A 19,683-nucleotide genomic window follows, 5' to 3' on the forward strand; every position below is an offset into this window, starting at 1 on the left:
TAAAGTCATGGCTCAGATCAAATCAAAACTGCGACCATATCTAAACCCTTTTGTTTCATGTGTTGTTTTTGTATATATATATCCTTGTAAGTCCTATGTCTACCTTGGTCAATGTCCCTAATGTTTCCTGTTTTTGTTTTATTTGTATTACATACCGGAATTGAAGGTCTGTATGTGCCCACTTGAATTGCAAAGTTAAATGCCTCCTTCATGTATATGTATGTCTCCTCTCCTTTTTACCCTATGTGTATGTATGTGTCACCTACATTGCACCCCTGTCAGTTGCCCTATGTATGCACTAATTTTTCTATTTCTTCTTTTTAAACTTTTTTGTACCTCACCTGTCGAGGGACTACGGATGGAAATTAGCTAAGGCTATAATCCGGCACATTTACATGCAAATGTTCATTAATGTTGCACTGTCCCTGAAATAAATAAATAAAAAATTACCTACCTGTCTTTAGACTAAATGTCATGACTTTGTTTCAATCTTTTTACAGTTAACAAACAAGCCAGAGCTCCCAGCCCACCGCCCAGCGACATGGTTCTGTGAAACAGTGCCTTCTCCTTCAACCAGGTATAATTCTGGACTTGATCTGAAAGCTTGTGTGATTTATCAAATGTCTTCAAAGGGCGTAATGTAGGGCTAGCATTTGAATCCAGAGGTAAATTAGTATTTGGGACAGCCCTACAGTTGGAACAATATTTGGCATTAAAATGTAATACTTTAATTTGCCTTCATTCCAGTGGCAGCTGGTCTCCTCTCCATGACCTTCTGCTCATGACCGATGCCTGCAGCAACTGGCGGATGGAGCAGGATGTGGCCGTGCTGACCAAGCAGCTGGAACAGCAAGGTAGAGCATGAAGAAGCACACATGAATTTGAATGAGTTTTCATAAACTGTTAAACTCCACCTACCTCCCCCCCCATAGAGACACTGCGGAGCGTGCCATCATTCAGAAACCACGCCCAAAACGGGGGAAAACACAATCTCCCCTCCAATCCTGGCATTCCTCCTATGTCGCGTGCATGGTCGGGTGTTGCACAAAAATATCGTATATGCGGAAGATGAACACTCCAACTTACTTCATTGACAGCAACATCCACATTTTTCTTCTTGCCAATTCTCAATGGCTTCCTTGTTTTCCTTGGGAGTACAAAAAAATGTTAACTGGCGATTTTTTTTTACATTTGTTGTCTGCGCAGCCCACCACACAACAGCTTTTAGCTATGTTTAATTCAAGGAAAATGACACTGGTGTGTGGAAATGAACTGTGCTTTTCCCCCGTGATGGGCGTGGCCTATTTCATACTGTACATTTACTGTTTCTCATCTCACTCTGTAACCATCTATCTATACAGACTGAGAACATCCAGTTGAAACGCAGTCTGGAGAAGCTGAAAGGACAGCGTGAGGAACAGGAGCTAGAGATCAACAGGTAAGCACCTAAGGACTCAAAACACTTGAAGGGAATGTGAGTCTCTCTTCTTTTTTCATTTCTTTTCATGAGTGCTGGTTGTACGACAAGAGACCATTTCTCATTTGTGACTCAGAAAAAACGACAGGACTTCTGATGAAGCTGTTTTTATTCATTCATGTATAAATTGCCTGACCCACAGTTTCACTGCTCGCCTGTCTCTTTTAGGTTGACAACACGCCTGAAGGAGGAGAGAATCCACTACTTTGACCTCTGCAGTGAGCAGGGGGCGAAGGAGTGGATGCTGACCCAAGAGCTCATCTCCAAAATCAAGGATGAGAAACATCAGCGGGAGATCCAGGACTTGTAGAACCAGGTGGGGAAGCACTGTATGCTATTGTGTGCTGGGGCAGCAGGCTGAAGGCAGCGGACGCCAACAGACTCAACAAACTGATCCGTAAGGCCAGGGACATTGTGGGGCTGGATCTGGGCTCTCTGACTGCGGTGTCAGAGAAGAGAACGTTGTCCAGGCTACGCTCCATCATGAGCAATGACTCACACCCACTCCACGGCGTGCTAGTCAAACACAGGAGTACGTTCAGTGAGAGACTGATTCCACCTAGATGCAATACGGAGAGGCACAGGAAATCATTCCTGCCTGTGGCCATTGGTCTATTTAATGCCTCTCTTAAAAGAGCACCTCGGAGACGCTCAGTCAAGGACAGTCTGTTGAAAGGCCAGGAGCCCCTGAGCCCCTGATATAAGAGTCATGAAACAGCTTCCCAGTGTCAATTCCTTTTCTCACCCCTCCCTCATGCCCTTATAGCCAATCCAAGATTCAAGATTCAAGATTTGTATTGTCACTCCAGTCCGTAGTACAAGTATCACGTGTGAAATTCTTGTGCTGTAGACTCCGTTACAACATAGTGCAAAATAGCAGGGCATATGAGTGCAAAAACAACAAGAGACACAACAAGCAATAAAACAAGCCAAAAAACAGTGACATATTCACTGCACATAGGTGCAAATAGTATAGACATAATTTAAACATAATTATAATAATGTTTAATAATTAAACATTCTGTTTGCACAGGTGCAAATAGCATAGACCTAATTAGAATTAAACATACGTAATGGTAGCAGCTGCAGTACAGCTACTACATGATTGTTGGGAGTTTATTTGTGTATGTTAAGGAGTCTCGTGGCCTGCGGGAAGAAACTGTCCCTCAAGCGATTTGTGCGTGCTTTTGGGACAGTGTATCTCCTCCCTGAGGGTAACAGGGAGAACATGTGGTTCACATGTGGGGGTGGTTTGTGTCCTTGATGGTCTTCAGGGACCTCCTGAGGCAATCCAATATTGCTGTAGAGGTGGAATGATGAGCAGCTGTAGTGCCTTATGCAACTTGGATGACATTAGTTTTTCGGCCTCTGCATCTTTGACATGATAGTAGAAGTGGTTACCAGACTGGGGTGGGGACATCTCTCTCTGGCTGTCGTGTGTGTTTTCCTGATCAGAATGTATCTTTGACATGATAGTAGAAGTGGTTACCAGACTGGGATGGGGACATCTCTCTCTGGCTGTCGTGTGTGTTTTCCTGATCAGAATGTATCTTTGACATGATGGAGAAGTGGTTACCAGACTGGGATGGGGACATCTCTCTCTGGCTGTCGTGTGTGTTTTCCTGATCAGAATGCATCTTTGACATGATAGTAGAAGTGGTTACCAGACTGGGATGGGGACGTCTCTCTCTGGCTGTCGTGTGTGTTTTCCTGATCAGAATGCATCTTTGACATGATAGTAGAAGTGGTTACCAGACTGGGATGGGGACGTCTCTCTCTGGCTGTCGTGTGTGTTTTCTGATCAGAATGCATCTTTGACATGATGGAGAAGTGGTTACCAGACTGGGATGGGGACGTCTCTCTCTGGCTGTCGTGTGTGTTTTCTGATCAGAATGCATCTTTGACATGATGGAGAAGTGGTTACCAGACTGGGATGGGGACGTCTCTCTCTGGCTGTCGTGTGTGTTTTCTGATCAGAATGCATCTTTGACATGATAGTAGAAGTGGTTACCAGACTGGGATGGGGACGTCTCTCTCTGGCTGTCGTGTGTGTTTTCTGATCAGAATGCATCTTTGACATGATAGTAGAAGTGGTTACCAGACTGGGATGGGGACGTCTCTCTCTGGCTGTCGTGTGTGTTTTCTGATCAGAATGCATCTTTGACATGATGGAGAAGTGGTTACCAGACTGGGATGGGGACGTCTCTCTCTGGCTGTCGTGTGTGTTTTCCTGATCAGAATGCATCTTTGACATGATAGTAGAAGTGGTTACCAGACTGGGATGGGGACGTCTCTCTCTGGCTGTCGTGTGTGTTTTCTGATCAGAATGGAACTTAGGCTGGAAATTGGAGCAATTTGTTATGCAGTAACCTCTGACATCACTGTTCCCCTTTGTTGCTGGAGAAGAGTTGAAAATGCTATTTTGTTCAGATTGCCTGTTCCAGTGTGTTCCAGGCCAACGGCGCCCCCGCCAGGCCAGAAAAAAGATTGATTTTTTTTCCTGCTTTCCCCCAAATTTCAATAAACCTTTATGGCATATTATTACAATACAACAATGCTGGTGTTGACAGTGTTGACAGTAATAGAAGATGCCAAATCATTAAAAACAATAAGCATTTTGCTTTTAGGAGCATTGTGCCAGCGTGCAGCGCTGTTCCAAAACGTGTCAACGTGTGTCGTTGCCTGGGAAACGCACATCCCATAATACAACTGTTCGCATCGCATCCCATAATAGTATGATGATACTTGGGATGCCATTGCGTACATGGATGCGAACAGGTTAGCTAAAAGTTTAGTGTTGCCAGTGAGGGCCCCCATCGTTGCGGTCGGGGTACATTTCGAAATCCCTCCAGGCCTGAAATTTTTCTAGGGGAAACACTGCTGTTCCCATATTATTCTCAGAAGCAATAATCAGTGATTTGATAATGTTTGCTTTTATACTAAGACCATCAAAGCTAGATTCAGAAAGAAGAGCGAACATTTTCTGAGGAGTTAGGAAACTATTCAAATCTCATAAAACAATCAAATGTTCACTCACTTTATTATCCATTCAACTGATGCAAAATGCATTAGCATCTTGTCCCTTGTCCTTACAGGTTGATAGCATGCGGGGCAGTGATGTGACCCTACGTGGAGGCCAAGATATCCCACAAGTCCCACACCACCATCAAGTACTTCCTGAAGATGTGGAGCAGCGTCAGCGAGACGCTCATCTTCAACTTCCTGGGCGTGGCCACGGTGGACGGACAGCACTCCTGGAACTGGACCTTCGTCACGGTCACTGTCATCCTGTGTCTGGTGGCACGGGTCATAGGTCAGCTCTACTGTAGTGCTTTCCAAACGTTCTGAACGTATATGTGATGGCAGGCGGGGGTGTGTTAAGATATACATTCAAACGGAAACATGATGTCATGGTGGACTGCCGTTGATAATCTATGCACAAGTCAAGTGTATAGCTTCTTATGAAACACGTTTGTCACAAAGTTCACTATAGAGCAAGTACTGTACATAATATGTTAAGCAATGAGCAGAGCATATATATATATATATATATATATATATATATATACATATATTAGGGATGTCAACGGTTAACCGTTAATCGATTAACCGTCGCTAACGTCGTTGTTCGGTTATTGCTGTCGGTCTATCAGTTAATATAAAAAAAAAAAAAAAAAAAAAAAAAATTTTTTTTTTTTTTTTTTGGTCTATTTACTCAATGAGCTCATGCCCAAACAAGGCGTGTCTATTTAGATGCTGAAATGTTAATGCTTTTTGTGTTACAAATTCTAACACAAAAAGAATTTGTGTTGAAATGTTGATGCTTTTTGTTAATGCTTGTTAATGCTTTTTGTGTTAGAAATTCTAACACAAAAAGCATTAACATTTCAGCATCTAAATAGACACGCCTTGTTTGGGCATGAGTTCATTGAGTAAATAGACAAATTTTTTTTTTTTTTTTTTTTTTTTTTATATTAAAAAATGATGAATTAACCGATAGGTTAATCGATTATTAGCGTCGGTTAATCGAAAGTGAAATTAACCGAAAATTGACATCCCTAACATATATATACACCAGAGGGTTAGGGTAGCGGAGCGGTGATAATTACCGCTCCTCGCTCCCAGAGCGGTCCTTTCCACCCGCTCCAGCGCTCACGGCCGCTCCAGACCGCTCCCCGCTCGATACAGATTTCACCCGCTCGCACTCACCGCTCCACTCCGCTCAAAAGAATAAGAGAGATAAAAAGGCCAGGGTGTTTTAATTTGCATTTAAACGCGTTTCGGCATATGTGCCTTCATCAGAGCAGAGCATGCTCTGATGAAGGCACATATGCCGAAACGCGTTGACCCTCAATAAAAAAAGAAAGTGGAAATCTGAAGTCTTGCATCTCAATTTTTGGCGTGCTGCTACCGTCACTCTTGTAGTGATTTTTTTGATGATATACTGTCTGTCTGTGACTTCATTGGTTGTTGCCAAGAGTCACGAGCTCATCACAAGATACTGCCACACACATCATGTGATGGGAGAGCTTGTGATGGAAAACCGTTTTTAAGTTGTAGCGGTCAGTGGGTTTGTGGTCACTTCAGTGCCTACGGAGCCATCTCACATAGAGTAGCTTATTAAAACACACAATCAGAGAGAAAAGTCATTTGACTTTTATTAGGGCTAATTCATAAAACTCTGCAGTGACAGAACAGCAGCACGCAAAATCTGCACCACGGTAATTTACCCCGATTCATAAAATTATGAATTATGATTGTGAATACCATGATGGATCCACATTAGTTATTAGTCAGCTGCAACACAGGTGATCACAGCCAATCACAACCAACATGTTAATTAAGCTTGACATATGCAACAGTCTGCCTCTGAGTCTGTATCTGTCAATGGGCAGCAGAGACATGTTAGAATGGCAGATGATGTTGGGCATGGTAAACCAAATGTTTATGATGTCACTGACTGAGATTATGAATTGGTCAGTGGTGATCATCACCTGATGAAGACCTATCAATGCTCTGTAAGATAAATATATAGGAGCATTGGTGGCAGCAGCCTTCTCTTTAGGCTACTTTATCTCTGCTACACTCCAGCACCTGCTAAAACGTTTATGTGACGTGTATGGTCATCTTCTCTTTTTCAAAATGATAATTTTCATTAGTTAACGTTCATTTTTACAATAGACCGTGACCAAAATGGGTGGAAGAATGGAGAAAACGGGTCATGCAAAATTTGCAAATCGCTTCCCAATATTTCGCATTTTGAAGCACCCTACCGTGACGGTATCTGCCCCTAACGTTACTCTAAACCTGCCAGTAAGTTTTATGATACAGCCCCATTCTATGGCCCTAAATGGTCAACTCTGGCAACTAAATAGGCAAAAAAAATAGCAAATATTACAGTATTTGACCCAAATCTGTTACACACACACTCAAACCCAGTTTCTCATGACATTGTCCTTCCCAGGTGTGGTTGCTCTGGTCTACGTTATCAACAAGTTCCACATCGTCAAGCTGACCACCAAGGACCAGTTCATTATAGCCTACGGTGGCCTGCGAGGAGCCATCGCCTTCTCCCTGTGCTACCTGCTGGACAAGGACCATTTCCCCATGAGAGACATGTTCCTCACCGCCATCATCACCGTCATCTTCTTCACTGTCTTTGTCCAGGTACTGGGACACCATCTTGTCTGTTCTGTTCCCCACTCAACAGACTGTGTTGTCACATCGTTAGCCGTTAGCTGTTAGCCGCGTTAATATAAGAGCCCGACCCGTCACCCGTGACGTAAACACATACATGCAGGCAGGCTACATACACAGTCACTCGCAAAGGTTTATTACAGCTGAGAGGCTAAGTAAGGGACGCTAATGTTATCTCTCTGACTCGTTTGCTCCAATACACCCTTTTCACGGGGGCCATTTTGTGTCAAAAAGGCAGGGTAAAGACAGGGGCAAGCATAACACTAATGAGGGTTTCCAACTTCCATGATTCACCCGTTTACACAACTTCTTTGCGGGTTATCTGCCCCGGTGTACAACTGATTCAGCTCAGTCTGTCAGGAGGTGTGAGGTGATGCGCTTCATCAGATGGCCTCTAAGTTTACACCAACCGCAAAGATCATCTCATATCATACGAGGGAGTCCTGTTCAGTCTGTCTCGTGGTGTTGCCTAGTTGAAGGATTTGCCTAATAAGATTCAAGATTATTTCAAGATTTCAAGATTATTTTAATTTGTCCCGAGGGAAATTTGTCTTGGACATACAGGCTGCCACATAGGTACACAGTGCCATAACAAAAACAACAACAAAAAACAATAGTGCATAGCACACCAGTGCCGACATGTGCAAACACACAACCAAAGTGCAAACATCAATAATTTACAGTACAATCAACAATACATTACCTATGACCTGAGTTTAGGAGACTGACTGATATGGGGATGAAAGAGTATTTGTATCTGTTGAGGTGTCTTTTTTTGTTCTTGATTGGGACTCTGTAACGCCTGCCAGATGGAAGCAGTTCGTATTCTGAATACAAGACATGAGAGGGGTCAGCAATGATCTTCCTAGCTTGTCTTATGAGTGATTTTGATAGCGAGGATGATATGCCATTCACCTTGGTGACAAGAGGATACAATTATGAACCAGAGAGAATACAGAAGAGGAACTTTTGCAGAGAGTGAAGTGAACAGGCAGAGAGATGCGCCTCCTGTCTAAATGCCTGGGTGCCCTGGCTGCAGACCTTTTTCACCATTCCCAGGATAAATTGTGGAAAACGTCCCAGACCAGAGAGGCCAGGTGACTTGTTGTCTCTAAAGTAAGTCAGTGTTTTATCTCTCTTCTAAGCCTTCCTGTTTTGTAAACCGCGGCTCTGTGCTCTGTGCAGGCTTTTAGCGGAGGAATACGGTAGTTGTACGGTTGGGAGAAAAAGCAGTGCCGAATGAAACTGCTGTTTTGCGGAAAAGTAAAGCGCTGAAAATTGTCAAAATAGAGCGTGCATGTACACGGATATCGATTTGTTTAGGTGGGCGTTGTTTTAGGTGGCTAAATTACGTTTTTTTGTTTAGTTGTTGACCCCCAGGACTTAGAGAGAAAAAGCTGGTGATGCTGCTGCTCTGGGTGCCGGATCTCGTTCGACGCTGCGCCCCGCTTCAAGAACACTGTACCTAATTAAGTTAGTGTATCTGACTAGCTGATACTTGTTAAATACTTGATAAATGTTTTAACATTGCATGATATTCAGTATAATCTCAGATATCCGGCAAGAAAAAAAATATTAATTTCACTAAACTTCCTGAAATTCCAATTCACTTCCAATGTTTCATTGGAATTGATTGATTGATTGATTGAATTGACCCCAATGCTGTTGCAGACCACCATGCCACTGCATCGTGGCAATTACGGTCAGATGCAGCATTGGGATGCTGAAAATAGGTGTTAGATCTACTGTATGCAGTAGATGGCGCCATTTTGCAATGACAAATACCTCTGTTACATTTAGACTTCACTGTTTATACCAAGATATATTTGAAGCTGCTAGTGTAAGAAAGGAAACCCACAGTGACCTTGGCTTGTGTGATGAACACCAACATGAGGAAGGGATCAGTGGGATATTGCAGCAGACGTGTCTTTAGCATACATGTAACAAACACTGACCTTGCATGCAAGATCATGTGACACAGTTCCATTTCTATTTGGTCCTAGATAGTCCATGGGCCAAGGCAAAAATCGGTACCACCTGAGGTGACCGCACGATTTTGTTATTTTTGTCTTCCTACATGTCTGTAGTTTATATTTTGGTATGATAACCCTGCCCATTTGGTAGCTTAAGGATAGTTATCACTCTGTAAACAAACCTACCCCCATATAAATGACAAAACCCTGATTTCTGTGTATTAGTCCAGATGATATGTGAAAATGATGTTCCCTTTTTCGTAAAAGCATGAAACTTGGTACGCTTATAGTTTGGGGCCCTGTACAGTTTCAGAAATTGAGCCATCACAAAAATGCCTTGTGGCGGCCATTTTAATTCTGCCATAAGCATAGTTTGCATCATATCTCCTGAACCACACATGCTAACACTGAAAAGGAGATGTCTATCCCAACGTTTTCATGGTCAAGGATTACAATGATACCATAGAACATCATAAAGTGTTAAAGTGACTAATCAATTGTGAATTTGATGACGTTGTGAGAAGGAAATGACAGTATCTGATAACTGATGCTATCCTCTCCCGGTAGGGAGGGGAGGCTGGCCAGCGAGACTAACATAATTATGAAATTACCCTCAAAACACAATAATTGTCAATACTAAACCATGTTTGGTAGGCATGAATTTGCAATTAAAATAGCTATAATTCACCATTGTTAATCTCCGTCCTTACTCTAAAAATGGTAAACCCCATCTTGGATTTGGCCGTCTGGCAGAAAGTCGCAGGATGTTTGGGAGGGGCCTGGGGGCTATTTTAACAAAAGGCCCATAGAAGTAACCCTGACCCAAATTACTCATCAAAAAATGTTAGCCAGAGAGTGGTCATGGAATTGAGGTTATAGCATCAGTTATCAGAAACTGTGATTTCCTTCTCACGTCATTAAATTCACCATTGATTAGTTACTTTAACAGTTTATGATGTTCTATATGGTAGCCATCACCTTTTCTGTGTTATCATGTGTGATTCAGGAGATATGATGCAAACTACATAATTCACTTATGGCGGAATTAAAATGGCCACCACGAAGCATTTTTGTGATGGCTCAATTTCTGAAGATTTACGGGGCCCCAAACTTTATGCGTACCAAGTTTCATGCTTTTATGAAAAAGTGAACATGATTTTCACATATCATCTGGACTAATACACAGAAATCAGGGTTTTGTCATTTTTATGGAGAAGGTTTTTTACAGAGTGATAACTATCAATAAGCTACCAGATTGGCAGGGTTATCATACCAAAATATAAACTAGAGACATGTAGGAAGACAAAAATACAAAAAGTGCGCGGTCCCCTTAGGTGGTACCGATTTCACCATTGGCCCATGGACTAATTGCATTGTATCTTTCTCAAAACACCACTGAATTCACCAAAACATCACTGAATTCACCATTAACTATTCATGTGAACAGTTTATGATGTTGTATAGAGTGTCATTGTAATCCCTGACCATGAAAACATAGGGGTAGACATCACATTTTCTGCGTTATCATGTGTGGTTCAGAGATATGATGAAATCAGGGTTTTGTCATTTTTTGGGGGTAGGTTTGTTTACAGAGTGATAACTATCCTAAAGGCCGTTTCACACCGGTGCGGATTTTCGTGCGAATATTCGGCACGGAGATTTGCAACAAAATGTTTTAATGAGTTGCAATTGAACCTTGCACACCGAGGCGGAACATTCGTGCGGGGGTTTATTTTTCCGCACGGACTTTGACTTCGGCGGATTTTCGGATGCGGCAAGATACGTTTGACCAATGAAATCCTTTATTTACAACTGACGTCACATTGTAGTATGGAGCTGCGCTGCTGTTTGGCATGGTGATGATTCAATTTGTGTTCATAGCCTACTGTAACGTTACAGGCTATCTGCCTTCCTAGCGTGAACGTCCCCCCCAGTTTCCTCGTTTGTTTACAAACACTGATCCCTCGTATATCGTGATTTTTTTTAAAGCAAAATACGGTAAACAAAATAAATTACATGAAAATGCTCACCTCAAACACACTGCCAGTCGATAGGTTTGCGGTAGTTTGTGTGTTTCCTCATTATGTGAGGGGCTATCATCCCCAACAGAGCTTCAAATTGCTCAACTCCCATTCTGAAATACTGCCTGAAGCGACTGTGATACAGGCGCAGCTCCTGGACCAGCTGATGAAACTCGCCATGTTCTGTGCGCCTCTCTAAAATTGGGTGAACCCAGAACCTTCTTTTCCTCTTTCTCGTTTGTTTTCTCAGCAAAATGAAGAGCAGGTCATCATCACTGCTACTACTACTGCTTGACTCCATCGTGGTCTCTGCTCACTGTTTTTCCGCAGACGGAAAATTAACGTGGGAATGCGAATAATTCGCACCCGCACCTGTGTGTATAGTTTGCACTGCGGAAAATCCGCACGAAATATCGCATCGCATTTCGCAACGCATTCCGCACCGCACCAGTGAGAAACGGCCTTTAAGCTACCAAATCGGAAGGGTTATCATACCAAAATATAAACTAGAGACATGTAGGAAGACAAAAATAACAAAATCGTGCGGTCACCTCAGGTGGTACCGATATGTCAAAATTTCAGCCTTGGCCCATGGACTATTGTGGGCGTGAGATATTTCAACATTGTATTACAATGTTTACAATGATGACTGTTGTCTTTTTGGGTGTAATTCTCCACCCTGGACTTTGTGTCTGCTAGCTTGGCTTTCTTCTTCCTCTGTATGAGCAGTGAAAGTTACATTTTGCCTACATTGTCGATTAATCGGTTAACATAGATTGATCGATCAAATTCTTAATGTAGTAGGAGGAGTAGGGTTGAATTAGTTTGGAGTCTGCTACTATAGGTTGGAGGCTTTAGCTGATGTGGCCTCCAGAAGCATCCTGCGTGAGGCGATCCAGGACCGTCCTCACGTGATCAAAGGGGTCCCATAAACACGAGACAGGACAAAAGTGACAAAGCAAAGCAAAATGAGACAGACACTAATATCAACTGTCCACAGGTGATGTGGCTGTGCGTACCAGACTGACCTCTCGAGGGCCGAGGCAGACGCCATTTTAAGCCCCGTATGGACAAAAAGACACCATAAGATCAAAAGATGAACAGCCACAACAAAGACATAAATATTGATCATATCTACATGCGAAAGGGGGATGACTGTAACACTACGAAACTGTGATATATGAACAATATTAACTAATTTTCTGTGATATTATCTCTCCTCAGAGTCACCTGTTTGAGAGCATCCAGGAGGGCAAGTATGAGTTTCCAGACAAGGACTGGGCTCACATCTCAGAGGGAGCCAAGGACCTCATATCCAAGCTGCTGGTCTGGGATGCCACTCTGCGTCTCAGTGCTGCTCAGCTCCTCCAGCAGCCACTCTGCGTCTCAGTGCTGCTCAGCTCCTCCAGCACCCACTCTGCGTCTCAGTGCTGCTCAGGTCCTCCAGCACCCCTGGGTGCAGGGGGTAGGTGTCTTCTAAACTTCTATTGACACATGACTACTGGTACTCTAATTCATCCAGTGGCATTTATTAGTAATACACTTAGGAGTTTATTTCACAATCTTTATTTAGTGGTTATTTCAAAGTTAAAGTGTACATGCTGGTGTTTTCATTTCCCCAGAATGCTCCAGAGAGAGATCTTCCAACTCCTCATTTTCTCCAAAGGTAAAACCAGATAGCTTTGAAAACTATGTCAAATTCATCTCTAAAGCCCTTTAAACAATTGTCAGTGCTTGTGCAAAGTGCTTTACAGAGCAACAAAGGACATTGATAAATACATTTTAATTAATTAAATTAAATTAATACATAATAGATAAATAATTGTATTACTTTCTGAAGACTGGACAATGTGTGGTGCGTTTATATTATTACATTATACTTTTATACCTCTCAAACAATTTCTGTTGCTCTGCACAGCCCAGCTTTATTTTCCAACTTTTCTCAAAAGTTTCACAATCTAGGCCGTCCAGGTAGTGTAGCGGTAGATTCCCTGCCTACCAACACGAGGGTCGCAGGTTCGCGCCCCCGGATTAGTCGGGTGTCGGGCAATGGGTCTGCGGGTGGGAAGCCAGATTAAGGGTATGTGTCCTGAAGCGGCTGGCATGTCTTGGAGGAAGCATGGTGCTAGTCTACAGCTCTCCCCAGATTGGCAGAGGGTGGAGCAGTGACCCTGGGCAGCAGAGCAGGGGGAAATTGGCCAAGTACAAATGGAGGGGAAATCTGAAAAAAGTTTCACAATCTAAGCTTTTACTCTGAAGGCAAAATCGCTCTACTTCCTGTCTCACCCTGGTTAACTCATACAGTAGGTAACTTGACGCAGCAAAATCGCACCACTTCCTGTCTAGTCCTGAGCAGGAAAGCTAACTTTTACTTGGTCCCACATGTTCTTTTGGGCATGAAGTGTCCTAAATGAGAGCATTCAACCGTGTGTGTGTGTGTGTGTGTGTGTGTGTGTGTGTGTGGGTGTGTGTGGGTGTGTTTAGGTGTGTGCGTGCGTGTGTGTGTGTGTGTGTGTGTGTGTGTAGGTGTGTGCGCGCAGTCAGAGAGCCCAGATCCAGCCCCACAATGTCCCTTGCCTTACGGATCAGTTTGTTGAGTCTGTTGGCATCCGCTGTAGTGTTAATTTTGTCGGCTATTTTTTTATTTAGTCTTAGTCTTAGTCCCGTGTTAAATGTCCTTGTTAGTCTTTGTCATATTTAGTCAACCTCATCCTGTTTTTATTTAGTCAAGTTTTAGTCGACTAAAAGTTTGAGCATTTTAGTCTCAGCTTAGTCAAATAAAACCATAAGTATATTAGTCTAGTCTTAGTCAACAAAAACTGTTCACATTTTAGTCTAGTTTTAGTCAATGAAAACTGTTGAATCTGCTGATGCGCTTCACTAGTAATGGTATTTCGAAGCAGTGTTGGCAACTCTTTCCCAGGGAAATTAATGCTGACCCTGCCCACCCGGGCCAGTGTCGGCATATTTACAGTCCCTGCTCAGCCCGCAGCTGAGGGGAGAATGGAGGGAGGCTGGCTGTGCTGTGTGGAAAGCACTCAGACCTCTCTGGATATAATGTAGACAAGCAAGTAGCTGTACATTTTGGGAACACAATGCCTCATACACATATAGATAAGACCCTTAGCTAAGACTGGGTGGATTCTGTTGTAACTACTGCAAATGTTTTTCAGACAGCTAAATGTCAGCTAGATCTATGATGCTGCAACACAGGAAACTGAACTGCTGCATTGAGGGGGGGAAACAGTCTATAATTAGTGTTAATTTTGTTGTCTATTTTTAAATTTAGTCGTAGTCTTAGTCCTGTGTCAAATGTCCTTGTTAGTTTTTATCATATTTATTCAACCTCATCGTCTTTTTGTTTAGTCAAGTTTTAGTCGACTAAAAGTTTGAGTATTTTAGTCTTGTCTTAGTCAATGAAACTAAAAGTCTGAACATTTTAGTCTCGTCTTAGTCTTGGGGAAAAAGGTAGTCGACTAACATTTTTCGTTGACGAAATTAACACTAATCCGCTGCCTTCAGCCTGCTGCCCCAGCACACAATAGCATACAGGAAGGCACTAGCCACTACCGACTCAGAACATCCTCAGCATGGTCCGGCAGACGTTGAAGGACCTCAGCCATCTCAGAAAGTAGAGACGGCTTTGCCCCTTCTTGTAGAGTGCATCAGAGTTCTTAGCCCAGTCTAGTTTATTGTCAATGTACACTCCAAGGTACTTGTAATCCTCCACTATGTCAACACTGACCCCGTCGATTGAAACAGGGGTCACCGGAGCCTTGACCCTCCTCAGGTCCACCACCAGCTCCTTTGTCTTTGACACGTTGAGCTGCAGGTGGTTCTGCTCACACCATGTGACAAAGTTGGCCACCACATCCCGATACTCATCGTCGTCGCCATCTTTGATACATCCCACTATCGCAGAGTCGTGAGAGAACTTCTGAAGGTGGCAAGACTCTGTCTGGTAGGTGAAGTCCGTGGTGTAGATGGTGAAGAAGAAGGGAGAGAAGGCCGTCCCCTGTGGTGCTCCTGTATTGCTGACCACTCTGTCTGACACACAGTTCTGCAGGCGCACATACTGTGGTCTGCCAGACAGGTAGTCCACAATCCAGACCACCAGGGGGGCATCCACCCGCATCGCCGTCAGCTTCTCACCCAGTAGAGCCGGCCTGATGGTGTTGAAAGCACTGGAGAAGTCGAAGAACATGACTCTCACAGTGCTGGCCGGGTTGTCAAGGTGGGCGTAGGCGCGGTTGGTCAGGTAGATGACAGCGTCCCCCACTCCCAGTCGGGGCTGGTAGGCGAAATGGAGGGGGTCTAGGGATGGTTTGACCATAGGCCTGAGCTGCTCCAGGACGAGTTTCTCCAGGGTCTTGGCTTTTTAGGTATAGGGACGATACAGGACATTTTCCACATCACGGGGACCCTTTGGAGACTCGGGCTCTTGTTGAAGATCAGCTGTAGCACATCACAAAGCTGGGGGGCACAGGCTTTGAGCAGCATGGGGCTGACGCCATCCGGGCCAGCTGCTTTCCTAGTGTGTAGCCTCATAAGCTGATTCCTCACCTGGTCCGCTGTGATGGTCAGCGTGGGTGGGGGGGGGGGGCATCATCAGCTCTGAAGCCCTTTGGGGGGGGGAGGGGCGGTGTAGCCTCGTCTCTGGGTGACGGGGTATAGACAAGTTTCCTGGGCACTTCCGGTTTGCTTCCGGACTCGGCCGCGATCGTGTCTGTCGGTTCCGGTGTTTGTGAATACGGAGAAGCGTAACGTACTACCGTAGTAGCCATAGCGACCGCCGAAAAAATGCAAACTTGGGATCATTCTGCGAGTCTCATATCTAATGAAAGAGTGTCTATCCCACACCCGTTGACACTGGACACATGGGAAGATAATATGTGTAAATGGCCGAACGTAACTACAGGCAGGATTATAGCGTATTTTGAGGAATCAATGGCGGTGGATGGCAACGCGATGAACAATCTCAAAAGCTCCGAAGCGTACCAATATCTCCACAGCAACAAAGTAGGTCGGGTATGTTGTAACGCTATGTATTTCATCAAATTACCCCCGTTGTGAATGAATATTACGGCTATTATTCCAGTGTTGTCATTAAGAGGCCGATTTCGCAGCAAGAATATTTAATTGGTCGGCACGTCGTTCTCGGTAAGGACGCTTTCGTTATTGAAACAGACAACATGCATGCACACTCCTACTGTAGCCTATCTATCTGCATTTGCAGACATTCATGAACCCATATCTTCTGGACATTGCCTTGATGAAAAAACAACGCAGCTAAAAGTAATAAGTGCGACAGTGTCAGTGCAGAGTGCAGACAGCGCACAACTTGAATCTCCAGCAATAGGCTACGCACCTTAATCTCTCCCACTCCACACCTGGCACCTGCGTCAGCTCTCCTGCACTCGTTCTCGGCTCGCATGTGGCTTTATTGGTGGTAAGCATTTTGATTCATCTCCTCATCATACGAGCGTCGGGCAACAAGCGCGAGCCATTGATTGATTGATTGATTCGCCCGAGTAGGTAAAAAGGCTTTTTACCTCCGCTAAATTGACAGCCTACGTCGGGTCTCTTTTGCTTTTGACGGCGGCAGGCACGCTTCTGTTTCTTTCCTGCCGTCTTGCTGGCCTCGGCTGAAGTAGGCTACTTGTTGCATGATCTCGATTAAAAAAAAAGGACTGGCCTAGCAAGGGATGTCTGTTTTGACATTTCGGTTTCCTCCTGTGTGTTTCCTCACAGCGGGTCCAGCGCTGGCCGGCGGGACTGATGCTGCTTGTTGTGCAGCTTTTAAACGGCGCTCTACAGTAAAGAAAGCGTCTGCTATATTTTTCTTTTTCACCAACACTCAACATACAGGGGGCGGAAAACATATGATGTAATAAGTCTCTATTTAAGTCGTAGCTTATTGGCAACATCAGGCTGCTGTGGACGCTATGTGGACTTAACCGGAAGCCGGGAACATATAAGGCTGCTATGGCGCCGCCCTAGGCCAGCGCTGGGAAACTTGTCTATAGCCTGGGGGATGAGGGGGAGGGGAAGGTGATAAGCCTGGAGGGCCATCAGCCAGAGCCGGAGGGGGGGGAGGGGGGGGGGGGGGCACGACCCGTTCCTTGATGGGCCACGACCCGTTCCTTACACCAGTGATTCCCAACCAGGGGTACGTGTACCCCTAGGGGTACTTGAGCAGCTTGCAGGGGGTACTTGGAAAGATTGGGATTACAATGTATTTCCAAAATGATAAAAACTGATTGAAAACTGAACCAATTGAAAACTGTCAAAATTGTATTAAAGAGGAATCAAATTATTTTCATTTAATGAGATGTGTTAGAGAGGCCTACTGTTTAATATAAGTTTAATATAACAACTTTAGGACACACATGAGTGAGGGGGTACTATCGGCATGGTAAAACAGCTCAAGGGGTACATAACACAAAAATGGTTGGGAACCACTGCCTTACACCCTACCAACGCCAACAGCTGCTCAAGAAAGTCAAAGAGGTGAGACTCTCTTCCAGCCATCCATCATGCAGGAACTACCACAGTGAGAACATCACATCACGTCACATCACACATGCATTTCATTCCAGGCTTCTTCCCTATGGGACATTTCCATACTTCCTGTTTACATTTGAAACCCCTCCTAAATCCAGTTGTTAGGGTTGTCTTTTTTTAATTGCAAAACATGTAGTACAAATGTACAAAGGTGATTTAATAGATTTCTTATTGTTGGAAGAATATATTGTTTTAGTATATTGTTTGCTACGCTTTTCAAAAACAATAAATAAAGACTTTAAGTTGGTGAATATGGTTTTATGGATGTGAAATGTTGCTAAAATGTCTGCCATGTTTTAACTGGGGTCTCTCTGGGATTGTGTGTGTGTGTGTGTGTGTGTGTGCATGCATGCGTGTGTGTATGCGTGAACACGCGCATGAAGGTGCATGGCCACATCCGCTCCATGTCTCCGTCCCTGGTCGCTCAGCTGGGTGGACTAGCGGTGGAGATGTCAGAAGCAGAGCTGGGCACCCTCCGTCTGTCCGAGCTGAGGAGTATCTACGCCATGGGATCAGTCAACACCTGGACAGACAGACAGGTATCAGCTTCGGTCATAGCCGGAGACATATTACATCCACTGTGTTGTGTGTTCACTCGCTTTCTGAAACAAATTGTACAAGTAGCACTGGCATGCTATACAATACAGGGTGAAGGTACAAGTACGTTGCTAATACATCCACCTACAATCCTGTTTGAGGCTATTTTACGCTCACTCATTCTCTCCATGGCTTTCATCCTAGCTGGCTGTGCTGTTCAGCCGCTTGTTAAACGCCACCAAGCAGAAACCTTCACAGCTGGACTCCAGCACTTTTGTGGCGATGGGATACATCGTGTGTGGAGCTAAAACAACAGAGATGCGTTTTTTCAATGCTGTGGAGTTCAGGTGAGACGTGTGTGTGTGTGTTTATTAGGGGTGTCAAAAATAATCGATTATAAGATGCATCGTCGATGCGGACGTGCACGATTCTGCATCGATTCACAAATGTCAAGAATCGATTATTATTATTTTTATTTATTTTTTTAACACGTTGAGTGCCAAGGACGAGATATCTCGGCTTACATGATCCAACCGTTGAGTGCCAAGGACGAGATATCTCGGCTTACATAAACATTTTTTTTTTTTGACGGTGGGACATCGATCAACCCCTTTTACGTCTCCTATCCCAGAATTGGAGGAAGAGAATGTGTATAATCTATTTTACCGACCAGCTAGGTGGCGACGGTGCCCTCCCGACAGAGAGAAAGTCAACCAAAAGCAGCCGCCTCCCGCGGCTGCTTCCTCCATTCTCAAGGAAATGGCTTGCCGATTTTACAGTCATCAGTCACCAGACTCGCCGCTCTCGGGCCGCGCCAGCAGCAGCACACGGGGGATTGCAAATTTGCATAATATATTATGGGTGAAACACACTTTGAAACGCCCGCAGAAAGGCCAGAATCGCACGCATTCCGAAAACCCAGAAACGAACGAGCCTCATTCTCATACTGTAGGCGGGGACGCTTTCGCGCTGCTGCGGTGGGGGGTTCCAGAAATGGACTGGGTGGGCAGCATAAAGCCTAGAGTCGCACGGGGCTTCATCGGGGCTCTCAAACCCAAGAGACGAGTGAGCCCTATCCACACTCGCTGCCAGGGAGGGAGGCTGCTCAAACTCGCTGCCAGGGAGGGAGGCTGCTCAAACTCGCTGCCAGGGAGGGAGGCTGCTCAAACTCGCAGCAGCAGCAGCAGAGCACTCGCTTGTGACAAACGCAGGCTGAAAGCCACTAGACACGCCCACGGAGGGAGGAGTTGAAGGAGAGGGCGTTCGGAACTATATTGTTTGGATGTCTGATCTCTCACTGATGCCAAAAATAAATGGTTAAAGTGACTGTTCTGCCTGTTTGATTGAATTTCACAAAACTGCGATTATCTCAGCTTTCACTCTCAGACAGCTGAAACCATGCTGTACTCAACGG

The 19,683-nt window shown here is 44.5% G+C and overlaps 1 protein-coding gene across 1 annotated transcript in view; it reads left to right on the forward strand.

The window, feature by feature from the left end:
• The window catches only part of LOC310784869 (uncharacterized protein), a gene marked incomplete at its 3' end in the record, with an annotated part of 35,978 nt that overhangs the window by 4,026 nt on the left and 12,269 nt on the right, over positions 1–19,683 (forward strand). The window contains exons 4-13 of the mRNA XM_083645905.1: positions 501–577; positions 748–854; positions 1,362–1,438; positions 1,646–1,793; positions 4,573–4,790; positions 6,942–7,144; positions 12,393–12,633; positions 12,791–12,834; positions 18,116–18,271; positions 18,474–18,616. Coding sequence (XP_083502031.1) covers positions 4,661–4,790; positions 6,942–7,144; positions 12,393–12,633; positions 12,791–12,834; positions 18,116–18,271; positions 18,474–18,616 — 917 coding nt within the window. The 5' untranslated portion in view covers positions 501–577; positions 748–854; positions 1,362–1,438; positions 1,646–1,793; positions 4,573–4,660. The remainder of the gene's footprint in view (positions 1–500; positions 578–747; positions 855–1,361; positions 1,439–1,645; positions 1,794–4,572; positions 4,791–6,941; positions 7,145–12,392; positions 12,634–12,790; positions 12,835–18,115; positions 18,272–18,473; positions 18,617–19,683) is intronic.

The sequence above is a fragment of the Poromitra crassiceps genome (assembly GCF_964638095.1).
Source record: "Poromitra crassiceps genome assembly, chromosome: 11".
Taxonomy (NCBI): Eukaryota; Metazoa; Chordata; class Actinopteri; order Beryciformes; family Melamphaidae; genus Poromitra; species Poromitra crassiceps.